The sequence below is a fragment of the Scophthalmus maximus genome, chromosome 14 (genome assembly GCF_022379125.1).
Source record: "Scophthalmus maximus strain ysfricsl-2021 chromosome 14, ASM2237912v1, whole genome shotgun sequence".
NCBI lineage: Eukaryota > Metazoa > Chordata > Actinopteri > Pleuronectiformes > Scophthalmidae > Scophthalmus > Scophthalmus maximus.
In genome coordinates this window covers 18,746,152-18,764,549 of record NC_061528.1, presented here as the reverse complement: position 1 = coordinate 18,764,549, position 18,398 = coordinate 18,746,152, and the positions used below count along the sequence as shown (strand labels likewise).

Genomic DNA, 18,398 nt, shown 5'->3' with positions numbered 1-18,398 from the left:
GTGTTTGTGTGCTTATGATGGTTGCCTTGTCTATCCTGTGTTGGTTCTGCACATACTCAGAAAGTAATGCTACATACACAAGATGTAGTTTGCACATGAATGGCAGGATGGCAGAAAGTTTTGAAGACAAGTATGAAACTAGAATTGGATCCGCACCTTTGTCCCGATCCACGACGGGTTCTTTCTTGGCCAATGTCCCACCAAGTTTGTTAGAAATCTGTAAAGTAGATTTTGCATAATCCTGCTGGCAAACAAACACACGACCAACGCGGGCCAAAACAAAACCTCCTGAGCAGTGGTTATTACCTACATCTGTACCACGTGTCACTGCTGTTCGTTAAACATCTGGTGACAGATCAGCACCACTTTAGAAGTTGGCCGGTAAACCCTGGTAAAATAAATAAAAAGCATTCAGGGACCGTTTAAAAATGTTGGAAAAATTGAGTTTTGTCATCCTCTCATCTTAGTTATGGGGGAGAAAAAATGTTGTTGACGATTATATTTAATCATAAATTTTTGTAAATGAAATTGATACTAATCAAAAATGATAAAATAGACAAATAAATCAGTGCATTCAAACAATATTTACATAGGGCGGAGAGGCAATGAGTCAGCATAGATGTGTACGCCGCCTCTCAGCTCAGGCCCCCCTTAACCCTCACAGGATTGGTACAGATAATACATGGATGGGTGGTGCTTTTATCCTGAGTCTTTTTGTTGTTTTTTGTCTTCCTGTTCTCCAGGATCACTTCATGCCTACTGTACCTATACTCGCCTGCTTGCACGATTCCCACCACCAAAACCAACTCTGCTTCACTGGCCTCCTGCCCACTCCTTTGTTCTTTTCCCTGCCTGGTGGTCAGTCATGCAGCCCGTGCTCACCTCCCAGCCTTCCTCTCCCACTCAGCTGTGTCCTGCTTGCCAGCACTTCCCCTTTGCCATGCCTGCCAGAACCCTCATTCCCAGTTGACCTTCATTCCCTCAGATCGAGCAGTGAACTTTGCAAATTTTAGATCTGAGTCTGTGTCCTGGGTTTGGGTACACCTGTTGATCCTCAGAGCGACAGTTTTTATTTATTTATTTATATTTCATAAAACGTGCTTTTTACCTAACAAAAACTAAAGTGTGGAGTTTTGATTTGATTCTTATCATGAACTGTAACTGCCTTCTAGGTTCAGGTGTACAAAATGTCAGAAACATTAAATAATAAATGCCAACAGTCCAGTGTGTCACATGTAGAATGATCTACTGGCCAAAGAGTATGATATTCATATTTATGTTCTCATTAGTATGCAATCACCTGAATCGTTTGCAAAGAAACAGGTCAACTTTGGACTTTCTAATTTATGTTATGAGCCTCCCTCCTGATTGGCCGACTGTTTTCTGAGTGACGCACGTCCTGGCCAACCACCTTCTCTGTTTACCGTGGGTCTGTTCACCCTGCTCAGAGCCGGCTCTGACCGTCCTTTCCCAGAGCGCGGCAGCTTCTGCCCTGGAGAAACTATCTCCCTGATCCCCTACCACACAAAATTCTTTAGTAACCTTTTGGAGGTGGCCCGCAAGGGACTGGGAGCTGGACAAAGCTGACTTGACGTGGAGCTGTTGTTGGGGCAAAGACGCCGACGGATTGTCCGCTCCCTCACCGTCCAGAACAGCCGGCATCTCTGCCCCAGCAACAGCTCTACATCGCGGGCCGCAGCCGACGCCGGTTACCGATGAATTTTGCAAACTTAAAATAGTACTAAATGAGTTCTGGTCTCTTGAATTATTATCCTTAGGAATGCTGTGCAATGATGTAGCTTCCAGATTTTTCTCATGTTGTTGATAGCTCAGTAACGGAATGATGGGTGAGTGCTGGGGGCAAGGCTGAAGGCAGTGACTGCTTCACTATGACATCACATTTCTGCGGAAGTCCTGGGGCATCGTAAAAAAGAGCAGCTGCTGAATGCAGGCTGTGTGTATTTGTCTGTTTATTGACCGCTTTGACACTTTTACGGTACTTACAGAGCCCCTAGACCTTATTTATTATGAAAAAAGCCAGGAAATCTTAATTTTTACAACATGGGCCCTTTAATCTTTCTGTTCATGCATACTGTAAGACAGTTTCTGAGCAGTATGCAGTAATTCCAGTAGTATTATTTATATTAGTACATAGAAATAGTATGTTGAATGTGCATAACAACATTTGACGAGCACCTTTTTGGTCCATGAAAATGATCAAAGATTTCCAATAAGATTATGAATGAATCAGTGAGTATAATATATGGATGTGTTCCCCCATGGTCAGTTGGTTCTGTGTAGTGCTACCTAAGGTAGCTGTTTTCATGCTCAAGGCCATCTTTCCTAAACGTGAGGTACACTTCATTCACTGCATTGATTATGATAGATTTTTTTTCCCCCTTTCTTCTTCTCGAGCGCTGCATTTCCTCACTAATGCCGCTTGATGAAGCTTGGCAGATGCATCGAGGAAGTGTAACCTCAAAATAGATCTCAGTGCAGTTGAGCAGCTTTTCATTTAGTTGAAAGGACGTGGAGGGGGAGAGATTTATTTATTTACTTCATTAGTCGTGTTGTTGGAGCCCGTGACAGGTAGCAAATGAGGGATCCAGCCGAGTATTGACAACACAGACATACATAAAGTCCCAGTAGACTCTTTTTAGAGCCAATACAACAAACGCGTCAAAAAGAAACAAGGATACGGCCACAGGCGGATATACATGATTCATGGTAGTAAGGATGTAACACCATATATCTTAAGTGCTACCAGCATTTTTGCAACTATCTAAGAAAAAAAATTGTGAGCCGCTGAATTATTAACTGCAGATTTTCTCGTCTGTTGCTCATCTTGTCTCTGTTTACATCATGTCTGTTATTTCTCTGAACTGTCTCCTGTCTTGAAAATGTTTCCTGCTCACGCTTTTTTTTTTTACGTGTTTATTTATTCTCTGCCTCCCACTGGTATATACTGTCAGGACAGGCAGCAGGGAGCAGCAGTTATTACTTGTAGCTTACGGGGAGATTACTCTGTCGCTGCGTCAAATCCAACTATTGGATGTCTTGTTTGATTTAATAAAAGATAGCCCTCACAGGCAAAGTCCACAATACTGAACCGAGTGATGTTCCTTCACGATCGCTCTCTTCCTCTTGAGAAAGGTATTGTTGATATATGACAAGCCTATGAGTGTTGTCCATGCAATATAAGAATTTTTTTTTTTTTAATAACTGGTCACCTACAAAGTTAGAAATAGAAACGTTTGATTGATTTGCTTTGCCTGCAGGACTACCTCATAGGTTCCAAATACATTGGAACAGCAACTGTCTGTTAAAAACACTATTTGTCTTTTAAGGTGCACTTTGACTTGAGTTCATTGTTCACTGTCTTGAAATCTAATATCACCATTTAGTCACTTTGACAACTGAAGACTAGAAAAAAGTTTTTTTAATGCGTTTACGGCTCCATAAATATACAAAATATTTATTATGTATAATATTGCCCACTCCTTTGTTCTTTTCCTTGCCTGGTGGTCAGTCATGCAGCCCGTGCTCACCTCCCAGCCTTCCTCTCCCACTCAGCTGTGTCCTGCTTGCCAGCACTTCCCCTTTGCCATGCCTGCCAGAACCCTCATTCCCAGTTGACCTTCATTCCCTCAGATCGAGCAGTGAACTTTGCAAATTTTAGATCTGAGTCTGTGTCCTGGGTTTGGGTTCACCTGTTGATCCTCAGAGTGACAGTTTTTTAATTTTTTTATTTATATTTCATAAAACGTGCTTTTTACCCACAAAAACTAAAGTGTGGAGTTTTGATTTGATTCTTATCATGAACTGTAACTGCCTTCTAGCTCCAGGTGTACAAAATGTCAGAAAACATTAAATAATAAATGCCAACAGTCCAGTGTGTCAGATGTAGAATGATCTACTGACCAACGAGAATAATATTCATATTTATGTTCTCATTAGTATGTAATCACCTGAATCGTTCGCTACAATATAAGCCCTACATATCTACATCACGAATGGTTCCTCTCCCGCAGAGTCCAATAATATGACTATACGACAAAAATGAAAAATATCCAGTCAAAAATAAAGTCTTTGCTCGCACATGACAGAAACAACCGCCTGATTTGTTGCTTGCTTTCATTGTCATTTCTAAGTAATGACAATTATTAAGTCATTTCTAAATAATGAACAAGAACAAGCAGGACTGGCTCCTACTTTGAGTAAAACAGATATCTTGCTCCAGTGTGACAGATATTTTAAGGTCCCATATTGTACACCTTTCTGGTGTTTTATTTGAAGTTTTGATATCGTTAAGAATATACATATTTGTATATATTTTTTTAGTACCAAAAAACATCTCAATATGGTTTATAGCTCTTTTAAGGAGCTCTGCAAAGAAACAGGTCAACTTTGGACTTTCTAATTTATGTTATGAGCCTCGCTCCTGATTGGCCGACTGTTTTCTGAGTGACGCACGGCCTGGCCAACCACCTTCTCTGTTTACCGTGGGTCTGTTCACCCTGCTCAGAGCCGGCTCTGACCGTCCTTTCCCGGAGCGAGGCTGCTTCTGCCCTGGAGAAACTATCTCCCTGCTCCCCGACCACACAAAATTCTTTAGTAACCTTTTGGAGGTGGCCCACAAGGGACTGGAAGCTGGACAAAGCTGACTTGATGTGGAGCTGTTGATGGGGCAAAGACGCCGACGGATTGTCCGCTCCCTCACCGTCCAGAACAGCCGGCATCTCTGCCCCAGCAACAGCTCCACGTCGCGGGCCGCAGCCGACACCGGTTACCGATGAATTTTGCAAACGTAAAATAGTTCTAAATGAGTTCTGGTCTCTTGAATTAATATCCTTAGGAAGGGGCCCTCACAGGCAAAGTCCACAATACTGAACCGAGTGATGTTTCTTCACGATCGCTCTCTTCCTCTTGAGAAAGGTATTGTTGATATATGACAAGCCTATGCGTGTTGTCCATGCAATATAAGATTTTTTTTTTTTTTAATAACTGGTCACCTACAAAGTTAGAAATAGAAACGTTTGATTCGTTTGCTTTGCCTGCAGGACTACCTCATAGTTTCCAAATACATTGGAACATCAACTGTCTGTTCAAAACACTATTTGTCTTTTTGTCTAAAAAAAGTAATTTACAATCACGAGAAGATTCATGTGCAATTGATTTCTCTAAAAGCATTTTAAGAGTAAGAACTTGAGCATATCGATCGCCTGAGTAGAAAAAATCCCTCTGTCCAGACGAGGGCTAACAAAAGTTTTCAGTTCCCCAAACAAACAGTGCATTAAATGTTCCTGAACCACAAACCCTGAGAGGTTCCATAAAGTCACTAAAAGCATTATTTCATGCGCTATGGATCAGTAACTATTATTTCAATCAGATAAATCATAACTCAACATATATAAGTTCATTAAAAAGTATGTTGAATTGTGGAATAACAGATGGGTCACAGCCTATTTCATATTCTTGCTTTGGGTCTATACAGCAAACGCTTCCATGGTCAAGGAGGGGACGATTAAAATGGGTTTAGAGAGTTGGCTTTGCTTTGCCTGATGTGATCACCTCAGTGAAGCCTATTATTCTTGCAGCGGAGGAGAATAGCTTGCAAAGGAAAAACCCCTGCAATTTGGCAAAATTTATCGAGGGGCCTCTAATTTCAAACTGTCAGCCAGTTGCATATCCTCTCAGAGAACTAGAATTAGATTCAAAGAAACACACATGAATGAATGTTTTAGTGCATCATCTTTTGAAATATGATCATTCAGTAAATTGTCAGGTAACCACATTTTTTTTTTTAATTTACAATTCTGAAAGGTCATTTTTAAAAGGTTATTATTTTACAGTCATTTAACTTCCACAACAACCCAACCATACAATTTTTATGTTGTAAAGAAGTATGATGTATTTGATATCATTATAGAAATATCAGAATCAGATATACCCCCCTGCATTGTCTGACAGCCACACTTATATGTGAGAATTAAAAACGAACAAATAACAGCATAAGGTGTCGTTCATCATGAGCTGCCAAAACAGCATTAACACAAGGGTCCATAATCTCCCATACTGTGTTTGGTAGGTTTGATATCTCGGCTTGTATTTATCAAACTTCCAAGAACTTAAACAAATTGAACACATACATATTGTAACCTGCCTCTGTTTTGTGAGGTACCAGGTATCGATGATGATGTATTTGTAGGGTGAGAAGAATAAGACATTTATCAAGCAACCTTCTCCATGCTTCTTATATTGAAGTGTAAAAACACAGAATGATAGAGTATCAGGTTTTTTTTAAACACAGGCTTTAGTGACTGTAAAGAAACTGAAACACTTCTTTATTTATCCTCTCATTTATTGAGATCTCTGATATTTATAGCTGTATTCAGTTCTCTAAGACATATTTTTTTTAAACTATTTTGGGGTATCCTTTAATCGAAAGGCATCTAAGAAATGCTGGAATGGCAGATAAAATAATCAGCAAGATTTTTCATTGCAAAGATTCACATATACATAAATTAACCACACTTGCTTTTCAAGATAAAATGTTGTCTCTTGATCACAATTCTCTCAATGGCCTTGGAAAATACATTTACTGGGACCAATTAGTCTGTTTTATCTTTCATGAGACCAAAATGAATTTGCCGCTCATATGATTTAAGTTTATATCTTTTCATGGTCCTTTTATCGCAGAGATGCTCTGAATTGGTTACAAACTAAACCAATGTCAGTGATTAATCAACCTACACTCGTCTTTTATCAATGATAGAGGTTGTTTGTCCCTACTCTCTGGTACAAAGGAACGTCTCCTGAAATAGCCACCCCCTCTTCGACAGGCCTACCTGACTTTTGTAACATGGTAACAAAACAGTCATGCTTTGGTTTAAGTTTAGGCAAAAATGCTGCTTGGTGACGAGGTTTCTTAGTCTCTGGATTAAAACAAAACAAAAATAAGGCAGTCTCTATGTATTTATGGGTGTATGTGTAAGTTTGTCTGTGATGCTTGATATTTTTTCATATTTTTTTTATTTAAGTGAGTCCTCTGTGTCATCATAAAACTCAGATGAAGTGTAAAATGTATTAACTTCATCAGTTCCTTTATTGCGTCATATTTTCAATCTCTACTTATTGTTTTGCCTTTGTAACCACCATCACATTCTCATGAGCTGGGACAGAACAAAAGCCTTGATTGCAGAGCAAAGCCTTTATACATCTATTTCTAATTATATATGAGCAGGAAATCCCGTAGGCTCCTTTGTTTGACATTAGCCTAGTAAGTAATTCCATTTAAATCAAGTTCCACCGGACTGTTCTTTTCATGTGAACGTACAATACGACCTGTTCAGGCTGAGAGAGCACTATGTATCCAACAAAATTAAACCATCTCTCCCTTTCATTGGTCTAGATGCAACTACAGAGGATTTTGTGTAACTGTAGTGAAATGAAGTGGAGCAGTGATTCACACTATGTTTGTGTTTTATTTTCTTCCAGTTCTGTCTGTCCTTCATGGTGTATGTTATGTCCAGCCTGCAATGTGTATTTATTTCCTGATTCATTTTTAAATGACTTATCTTAGGTCTGTTGTTGTTTGTAATAATAATAATAATACATTTCATTTATAGAGCACTTGTTTAACTTCTTAACTTAACCTTTGTTTTATTCCCACCTGTTTTCTGTGTCACAGTGTATCATTAGACAACCCATACCCTTAATAAAATAAAAATGGATAAAAATAATCAGCTAAAAATAAGGTATACACAATTACCAAAAATGTATGGATAAACAGTAGTTTGCTTAGCATAATGGATAAAGGGTTAATATAGTTAAAAAAGTAATGGATAAACATAATTAGCTCAACCAAATAGAACTAGCTGAAAGATAGGGAATAAACAATTAGTCATGGATGGACATTAGTACTTAAGTGGTACTAAAAGTAGCTGATAACATCATTACCTAAAAAGTATTTACTGGATGAATAATGGTCATGCGTCTGCCACAAAAAGTTGTAGTAGTGTGACTTGAACATTATATTTCAGTTCTATAACAAAATAAAATACAAACTTAACTGAAATGAACATGTAAGTGCATCTGATGTGGGGATTGTCAGACAAAAAAAGGTAGGAAATCATTATTTTAGAGGAAGAGGTGTCTGAATATTTTAAAGGACAGTATCATTGGGAGCTTATCTTTCCTCCCTGTGTTTGAATTACTTTTGAGCCCAACAGACCTCGGCAAACTGCTTTTGGATACGTTCCTGCTCAGACGGTCTCTGCATTAATATGACTGTGATACTTAATGGCACTGAGGATGTTATTCTTAATGATGTTTGATTTTACTGGCTCTCACTTGCAAAACTTTCATGTTGATTACACAGAAGAAATTTAGAATGTACTTATCCATCAATGCACTTTAATGCGCTTCCGCCCTGACTTGTGACATCAAAAGCAACATCACATTTTTTTAGTTTTTTTGTATTAAAGCATCTCATTTATTTAACTGACTCTAGATGGACGTGGAACTGGTTTATGGTGCTGAAGGAACAGATGTGCTCGGCTGTGTACAGTATGTTGTGATACGTCCTCCTGACATCAAAGCAGTAGGTTGTATTTCAGCTCCAGGTGGGAGAGCTTTTGTGTGCCCCCCTCCTCTGTTTGTTTTGACAACTGACTCAAATGTTCAAAGCAGCTGTAAAAAAAAATTAAAAAAGGTTCAGACATTTTGTACTACTGCGGTAGATGATTGTTTGAACTGTAGTCATGGCACCAATTTCACCTCAACGTATTCACTGTATCCCGAGACGTTACTGAGATTCCATTGAGACAGATAATGGAGAGCACCAGGTGGTTACAGGATCGGGGGGGGGGGGGGGGGGGGGGGGGGGGATCACATTAAAGCCAGCTGGTGCTGTAGCTGTGACTTACTCTCTGTACCTTGATTTACAAGTGGCCACATATTTCTACCCGCATGGCAAGCCTATACTCAAGGACCATCCTTTGTCAAACAAAGACTTGCACTGACTCATTAGTTTGATTATTGATCTGAAGCTTCTCTCACTGTGCAGTTATATGCAAATTGTTGGCTGCCCTGTTTAACCCCATAACCATTCGATTTAAAGTTAAACTCTTTTGTGAGGGCTTTGTCACTCCCCTTGCTAATTCACTTAGTTGCCCCACCAACACATTGGGACTATTTCTATTTCTTCCCATTATAACTTGAAGCGTATATGACTGTGGCACAGGGTTCCTGATGAAGCTAAAGGACTGCGAGTGCTATCTGTTGTCCGAGCAGAACAGGGAATGACAGAATAAAGTGGCTTTGAGCAGAGCTGAATCAAAGTATTTTAAGTCGAGCTGCAGTAGGGCAGAATGATGAGGGACTACAACCAACCAAAAACCTATGGATGTTATGTACTGCGTACATTATATGTGTATAATACAGGAGGTGGAGCTGTTTGGTAATTGTCAGACCAGCATTTATGCTGACCTGCACCACCCTCTGGAAAGTAGAGTAATAGCAGCCGCAGTTTTAGCCTCCAATATGTAGACATGTTGATGTGAGTTGCGGCTGGCAACCTTCAAAAGCCAAGCAAAAGCTGTGTTTTCACTTTGCGCGGAAAAAAAGTTGAGTGGAAACAAATGAATGAATTATTAAAAAGCTTCATTGTTACGCTGATGTGGAGATGTTGCTGTAGCAATAATGAGGACAACGTGCAATGGAAACAAACTTGGATCATGCGACTAAATGCAATATGTTCAACATATTTTCCATAATTGTTTTCATTTTGTTTTGAGGTTTGACTACATGTACAACCGCTTCAATTGTTTAATGGCAAATGGCTTGAGAATTAAGTGACACCAACTGCTTATCTGGTGAGAAGAAATATGCATGATTTCACAAAATTAATTAAAACTCATGTGCTTTCCTTAATTGATAATCATCTCAGGATCTATCGGGTTTATCTTTTGATCCCTCAGGAGATTCCACTGTCCAAAGGATATTAAAACGTATTTTTCTGCAACAGTTTTAATTGTTGCACCACCTGCACACACTGAATGTTACAGCTACCCCCCTTTTTAGACTCAACAGCTGCTTTTTTATGCATTTAACAATTAACCAACTATTAGCTCAAAATAAAATGTATCAAATGGATAATAAACAATATTGTGTCACATTAAACAGTCAATATAAAATTTAAATAAATGCATCAAATAATTACTTTTGTTAGATAATTAAACATAATCCTCTTTTCTAAACAGATTGTAAATTAATTTATATTGTCTACCAATGAACAATAGCACAGATACGTAAATAATGTGTCTTCAGCCCTCAGTATCTCTTCTTTTCAGAAGACAGATTCAATCTCAGACTCCTAGTCATCTGTGAGGATACCGAGAGGACAGTCCTTGAGAACAGAAGGCAGACAATGGCATCATTTCATCTGCTACACCCCGCACAGTGTCGGGAGTCTTCTCTCCCAACACATGGTTTTGAGTGAGAAATATTGAGGTCACGATATCGTGGGAAAATAAGCACACAGGAAATTCCATCGGAGCTGAATGACCATGTGACTTTTACTCTCACTCTTTCCACTCGGGAAGGTGGCGAGACCAAGGGGGCACAGTTTCCCTGAAAAGCGTGAGTGCATGATTAGTCTCACAGACAGGCACATTCTTGTCCGACCGACATCCCCCGCACATGCACAGATGCAAAAACCAAGCACACTGAGAAACACACACACCAAAAAAGTCCCAAGACTGTAGACTGTTGTGTTGCTAGAGGTGCCGGCTTGTTTTCTCTAAAAAGGAACAGAGTTGCCAATGGAAAGAGCTCCGTCTGTTCCAAGTGAGCGTTATTATGTAAAAAAAAAAGACCTGATCTGATCTGATATGATGTGCATTAATTTTATTAATACATTTTCTATTCATTCAACACTCCTCCTTACTTATGCCACAACCAAAACAGTTTGCAACATATCTCCTACTATATCAGAAATGAACCAAAAAAGTATGGTAAACAAGAGCAACTAAAACCACTTGGTTGAATTCAAGGAAACAACATTTTTGCTGACATTACTGTCAACGCAAGTTTAACCTGAATTGATGGTTTGGCCTCTTGGGGGCAGGTCAACAAGCTGTCAGCCCTACACCACAAGTTGTTACTGGCTAACATGTAAGTGATTGCTGAGTGATGTTCACATCCAGTAGACATTAGGCAACATAAGCATTGATTATGCTTGTCCGATAAGTGTAAATCTAATATTTACTTTCCTTTTAACTCTGTTTTGGTCTCTTTCTTTCTAGCTGCCAAGTGTTCCACCACATTCACCAGCTAGCTGGAGAGCTAGCTTTTTTTATTTTATTTTTTCCAGAATGGTGCATTAAACCTAAATGTACTTTAAACCTGAATTGCCACTGTGGAATAGCTGCAATTGGAAAGTGATGCAGCTGTTTGGAAATCAAATATGTGCAATGTGCATTAAACCTGAATACATTTACTGTATACTGCTCAGGATATGAAACTTTTATTAACCATGACACACTTTCTCAAGGTACACCTCGGTTTGATATTGGCCATTGCAAAATACAACAGTCATAGTTTACTCAGGGTGGATGATGTGATTTAACTGACTCATAAAGTTAATAATATGTCCATGATCGCATCACACGCAATTATCTTGAACACGCTTGCAGAGATTCCACACTTTTTATTGCTTTATTCCAAGCCTTTATTTGTCAAAGGAAGGTGGACTCATCGAGCATCTTGCCCTTTTCCTGCTCTGCATCACACTCATAAAGTTCACTCCTGGGAACTGACCAGTGTGACCACTGTCTGCAACTGCTGGCCGTTTATGAGCTCCACAAGGGAGCACTCGGGGTTCAGGGGGCTGGTTTCACTTCAGGGGAGAGAAAGCAAATATTAACTTTCCCTGCACAGCTTTCCCCAGATGTTCTGAGGAGGTGACCCAGGACTCCCTGCCTCAGTCATGTCTAGAGAGAGAGCTTGTCTTGGCACCATCTGAGGACAGCACAGAAACTTTGAGTGTGGCCATCAGCTTTAGAACAATCTGCAACATCTTTCACTTCCTTTGGCAGCACTTGGAGTTTATAAATATACTCCAAATATGATTCAAATGATTAATCATAAGTCTCTAGATGAGTAGAGATTGTTTGGTTAACACCATCAAAGTCGCAAAATTTAACCATGCCTTTATTTTGATAGGTTCTGAGCTTTGAAGCCTCTGAACAATTGTTATGTCGAGTTAGTTTTAAAGTGAACTGAACGAGAACTGTTCGAAAAGGAAGGAGCTGAACGTCCGCTGAAGTGTGGGCAGTTAAAAGCAGCGGCATAATGTTGTGGAGTTCTGAATAGTGATGGTGTGATCTTTCCACTTCACCCCATAGGTTGAGGTCTGGTGCAAAAACCAGATCTTTATATTTGTGCATGGTGAAACAGGAGGGGGTGTATTCCCCAAAAACCCTAATCACCACTGTGGGACAAGTAGCTTGGCACAAAGACTGGAAGTACTTGAGGTCCTTTACTGTGGCTGGTGCATACTCCATGCCACTGCTTTTGCTCTCATGCAGACCAGTCGAGTATATTTTGAAATAAATGTTCAAATCACAAATTCACATTTCAATGTGTACATCTCTAAACTCTGATTTGGAGATGATAGTGATGATAATGATAGTTTTTCTTTTTCCTCTCAACCTTTATCCTCAATCTTGGAAGAAGAGCAGCATCCATGTTTGACAGTGCGTTACTGTTCAATGCGGTATTTAACACAGTGTAATGAATTCACTCAAGTTCTAAAAGTATGGGGTGAAAAGGTGCTGGCAGACTATAATTTCAGTGTATATGTGCCAACTTGCAGTTAAATTACACCACGTGTCACTAGCAGAGGAGTGGAGGAGCTGGAAGGGGTTTCAGAGATTCTCTAAAGCCCATTACTAAGGTACAGTACGACTTCCCTGAACAGAACAGACAGCTGAGTTCGGGTAATGGGCCTCAGATGGAAATTTCTCTTCACTGTGGGTTGAATTGCTGTGGACTTAAGTGTTGTTGAGAGGTTGAAAAGATGCAACCTGGGGCTCTTGCTTGCTACATTTCATCAGCTCCTAACAGAGTGACGGAGAGAGGGAAGGAGCTTGTGTACCTGCTAAACAGGTTCTGCTGAGATGCCTTTGTCATGTTGTCTATATATCCAATAATTATGATTATAAAAGGCTTTACTCCTTATTTGGCAATAAAAATTAACAGTGGAAATGGGTAATATGATAAAATAACATTTAAAGATCATCAGTGGTTTTCATTCATTCACTCCAGCAAACGTTATGACTCCAGGGAATTATTTTATTTCTTGTCGTCGAGGTGAAAAGGCAATTCCTGGGAATTGATATTTCATAGTGCCTTCAGACTGCGTGGTGTTATCAAACGGAAGTGCGCACCCACACATTGGCGCGCGCGCGCGCTCTCTGTGCACGAGCAGACACTCAGCTTCAGCCCTTCAACTTGATGAAGTTTCACTCTGAACTTTACATTCAGCGCGGATCAGTCGTCCGTTCAGCAGCATGGCACCGTTGAGCAAGTGGTGGATTTTGTGTGCCTTCTCCCTCTCCTGCGTCGCCCGTTTCGGGTCTTGCAGAAGAGACAGACAAGGTAAGATGATGAAATAAAAGATAAAAAATAATATAGGTCTGCGCTGATTACTATTTCAACCATGTTCGCAGTTCGTCTGAACTGTTTTCCGACGACAGCGGAGTGAAAGTTTTCCTCCAGAAACTCGTGCGTAAAATGTGTCCATAGAGTCCAAACTGTCGACACACTTTTACACTCCCCAGTTTCAGTTCATTCTTGTAAGGCTGCTTCAGTTTGTCACTTGATTACTTATGTTATGATTGCTGTAATATTCCTGGAACATGTATATATATCTATATATCTATATCTATGTTATTGTTGTGATATACAATCATTTTCAAACGGAATAATTGTGCTTCAGCGAGACTCGTAAAACACACCATTAAAAGAGCAACTTGGCTGTATGTTGCAGTTGTGCTTGAGATGTAACAACTGTGTGTAACATAGCCCAACACAGACTAATACATGCTCCCATATTTTAAAACTATGCGCTCAGAGAAGCCCTGCTCTGTGTCAACACCACGGTCGCTGCGGCGCATGGTTTGTTTTGTTGTGTTGTGTTGGGAAGGCCTTTAAGTCCTTATTAGTGTGGGGAGAGATGTGGCGTCAGTCGGGGCCAAAGTCCAGATCGGCAGCGGTGCTCGTAGCGCACACGACCCACACCTGAGCCTTCTGGCACCTCCTCCTGTCCTGTCATGTCGCAACACCAGCCTGCAGGCGGCAATGAGGCTGTTGGGATTGGGTGGCACATACACAAGCCACTAAGGGAATAGACCGGACGCAGCTCTGGTGCAACGCGAAGGGAGAACGGCTAAACTCCCCTTCCTGTCCTCCATTCCTAAGAGCAAATGTTGAGCTGATATGCTTTTTTTTCCCTAATGAAAGTTATTAGAGAGGAGAGTGCAGAAAAGTCATTTTAAGAGTGTTAGATCAGATATGCGCTGAAGATGAACTGCAACGTTCACTGTGTCTGTGGTGTCAGTGTCTTTCTTCTCTTATCTCTCAGTGACATGCAGCCGCTTTTCTGCATCATTTCCTAGGATGGAAGGAACATTTCCAGTCCATGAGCAGAATGTGTGATAAGCCTGAAAACCATGTTATGCAGACAAAATGCATCATATTGTTATGAAAAAAATAATTTAATCAATATTAATGTAAGTTGAAATATTACATTTGTATAATACTGCCTTTGCTGTCAGAATTTTTTTTCCAGAATATATCAGGTACAGTCTGCCATAGTCAGGGATGTTTTTTTGTTTTTTTTCTTGGGCCCACAAGCAGGGGCAGTGCCAGGGGGTAGCCCCTTTGACCTAGCAACACTTAAGCAACAACTAGGATTTTGTTATGAAAACTAAAAGAAAAATGTATAGAAAACACAACTTTAAATCATTTTTGATCATTTAATGATGGTTTGGGAAATTATTATTTTCATTGACTTTTATCAAATATAACTACAACATAAAACCCAAGTGGTAGTCTCGCAACACTGGTCAGGGGTCCTGCCATGAGGAAATGGCCTCGGATTTAAACAAACTGGCATTTGACACGACTAGCTCTAAGTTCAGCTCGTGCCCAGTGAAACACGGAGAAAAGAGCTCGAACATGGAGACAGATCTCATATATCAGCGTTAATGACCGTAAAGGGAGTTGAAAATGAATGCAGTCATATAGTACATAGTACTACAAAGCAACAGCAACGGCCCCCCCAACAACAACACACAATTGTGCTTGAAACATATTACTTGAATATAATATAAAAATAATTAAATAAATACGTAGTGCATAACTACACATATAAACTCAAACACAAACACTCAAACAAACACTAATTTTTGAATAACAAAATCGGATTGCAACTTGTGTCAAGAGAGCAAAGGTACAGTATAGGTCTTAAGAACACTTTTTTGAAGAGTCAAACAGTTCTGCGGAGTCTTGGCCGCTGAAAAGAAAGTGTTGCCGTAATGTTTTTGATGAGATTGTGGGATGGTTAACATTCCTTCATCTGTGGATCTGAGGGGCCTAGCTTTACTGTGAGGCGGTTACAAGCTCTGTAATAAAGGTCATGCGAGGCAGAGCAGGGATTTGAACAAAAACAAGAGGTTTTTTAAAGGAATTCTAGCTGCAGCCAGTGCAAAGACGCTAATACAGGCTGATGCGGGTGATACGTTACCTTTTGTTCACGTGTGCATTAGAGTATGGCTGCTGCAGTCTACACCACATAGCAGAACACATTGTATGTAATCTGAATGTATTTAGAGTTTTAAATATTTTTGAGCCTTTATATCAGTAAAGCCTTGAATAATATTATAGCCTTTTTAACAAGCATCTGCACTTTGCATCTCAAAAGCACCGGTTCCCCACAAGCCATCAGCTGACATTTATTGATAGTTAACATTCTGCAAACAACGCACACATTTATTGTTTTAACCTCAAAGTAAAGGACAAGGATATCCTGAGTGCTTAAATATTTCAAAATAAAACGGAGCCTCCTGGCAGTGTAATAAAAAACACATTCATATTTGGCAATTATATTTGTCATCCATCAGACAGAAGAGAGCAACATTAGCTTTTACTATTTGTATATCATTACCGAGAGGTAAAGCAAAAAGGGATTCATTCACTGAGCCTCTTTGAAATGTAACGCTGGTGCACGATCCTGGTAGCTTCGCTAATCGTCACACAGAGGCGTAAACACTCGGTCTCATTAATTTGCGGGGAAATTTAATTAGATGCTCACTTGCTGTTTGAAGTAGTCCTTTTATTAGTGAGCCTCGGGCCACGAAGAGGGAGGAGACTGTGTGGCACGGGGCATCTTAATTAACGTTAGCAGGGGTATAGGCTTCAGAATAGTACTGACCAAAACTGCTTTTCTAAAAAATGACAATTATTAGGTGTGAGCTGAGGGACTTTCTCTGCAGCGAAACACAGCGATTTCTTCTAAATCACGCAGTTCACGATCCCCTGTCTGTTCTGTGTTTGCACATGTACCCACTCTCACTTTCTGTTTGAGTTCAGCCTCTGCCTTTGGTGCCGGATATTTGTTGAGTCTTGTTTGTTGTCTCCCATTTTAATTAATACTTTTATTATTTTTTACATATTCTGGGTTTTTGTTTGCCATGCCGACGCATGTAATTATTTTTCAGATTTTGTTTTACGGCTGACTGCTGCAACTCTTTGTGGCACACAAATCCATCCATCATTTGACGAAAACTGCAGACTTGAGTCACAGTCGTTTTTGGAGTGCTGCTACATTAAAAGTTATATTCAGAACATCTTGATAACCTCACATGCACTCGCAGTGGCATCTGCTGGCACCAAACTGGAAGAGAGTAAACACAGAGTAGAGACCCCACAGTGCTCTATAGTACACTGTAATAAATATTTATAATATAAGACAAGACAATTGGATCCGGCCCAGCAGACAATTCAAAAACAGAAAAAAGCAACACAGAAATATACAAAAAAAGATTTTCACGAGAGGAATTTTATTTTTCTGGGATGAAAGAAAGTAACTGACTAACATGTCCTTCAGGCTGGTTGCTTCTGGCTGTTTACGTGTCAGGTCATGGTCAGGGCTTTTTTCACGCGTCATCGCTGATAAAAATCCTCTCGACTGTCTAAAAACTAGAATGCAGAATGTCACACTTTACAAAAGAAATGGACAAATTAAACCAAAGTAAGGGGAGACAGCTCGTGCCTAGCATACTAGTCGCCATGCAACTTTTTATGCATTGTAAATATTTTCCTTTCATCTTCTCCTTACTTATATGTTGCCTAGAATTTAACATTTAGCGATAATTTGATTCATTACTTACAACTAGACTGTGAAATTAGCGTTCATATTAAAAAAAAGCATGAAGGTTTGAAGCATAATTTATTCTATTGTAAATTAACCATTGATAAATTGCATAAAACTTTTGCTTTGATTTGAAAGTTGTCTTGAGACTTGTTTTGTAAAAACTATAATGAACTTAACCCTTTAAGGTGACATATTATGCTCATATTCAGGTTCATACTTTTAATTTGGGTTACCACTTGAAAAGGGTTTACATGCTCTAATGTTGAGAAAAGACATCAGTGTTTTCATACTGCCCATTCCTGCAGCTCCTCTTTTCACCCGTCAAAATGCCAGGATTTCTTTTAGCTCCCCTCCCGATAAACCCCAGTCTGCTCTGATTGGCCAGCTGGCCCAGTCTGTTGTGGTCAACTGCTTTCAAAATGTGTAGGAAATGTCACGCCCCTTCACCAGAAAAGTGGAGATTCTCAGATTGGAGATGGGGCTAAACCAAAAGAGTCCAACTGTGACCATTTGTTCAGAGCCAGGCTGTAGGGGTTAGCCAGCTCACAAAAAAAACCCCGACAGGGTGGTCTTTTTTCCCAGTTTGTTGGCTGTCAGGCTCCACAGATACACACATTTGTGTGCACAATCACTGAGAAAGTGTTTTTTGCATAATATGTCACCTTTTAGACTCATGATTGGACATGGGAAAACCTGCTACATACTTGAGACTTGGTCAATACTTGTAACTGGACTTGGACCTGCCTCTTAAAAACAGCTCAAACATTCATTTTTTTGCTGTAACAAAGCCGTTTTAGGCTTCCTCATCACTGCTGCCACCAAAAATCTCAAAAGACTCCATTGTTCTGAAAATGGCAAAACAGATTTAATTCAATCCCATTTGTGCATGTGGCCTAGTTTTGACATTCCCAGCTGCAGGTAACTGTACCTCTCTGAGGCAAAGGGTTGAATTCCCCTC

At 39.9% G+C, this 18,398-nt stretch overlaps 1 protein-coding gene across 1 annotated transcript in view; it reads left to right on the top strand.

Moving 5' to 3' along the window:
* Nucleotides 1–13,492: 13,492 nt before the first annotated feature.
* tfpia (tissue factor pathway inhibitor a) overlaps nt 13,493–18,398 on the top strand; it is a 39,966-nt gene continuing 35,060 nt past the window's right edge. The window contains exon 1 of the mRNA XM_035604160.2: nt 13,493–13,662. Within this exon, the coding sequence (XP_035460053.1) occupies nt 13,575–13,662 (88 nt within the window). The 5' untranslated portion in view covers nt 13,493–13,574. The remainder of the gene's footprint in view (nt 13,663–18,398) is intronic.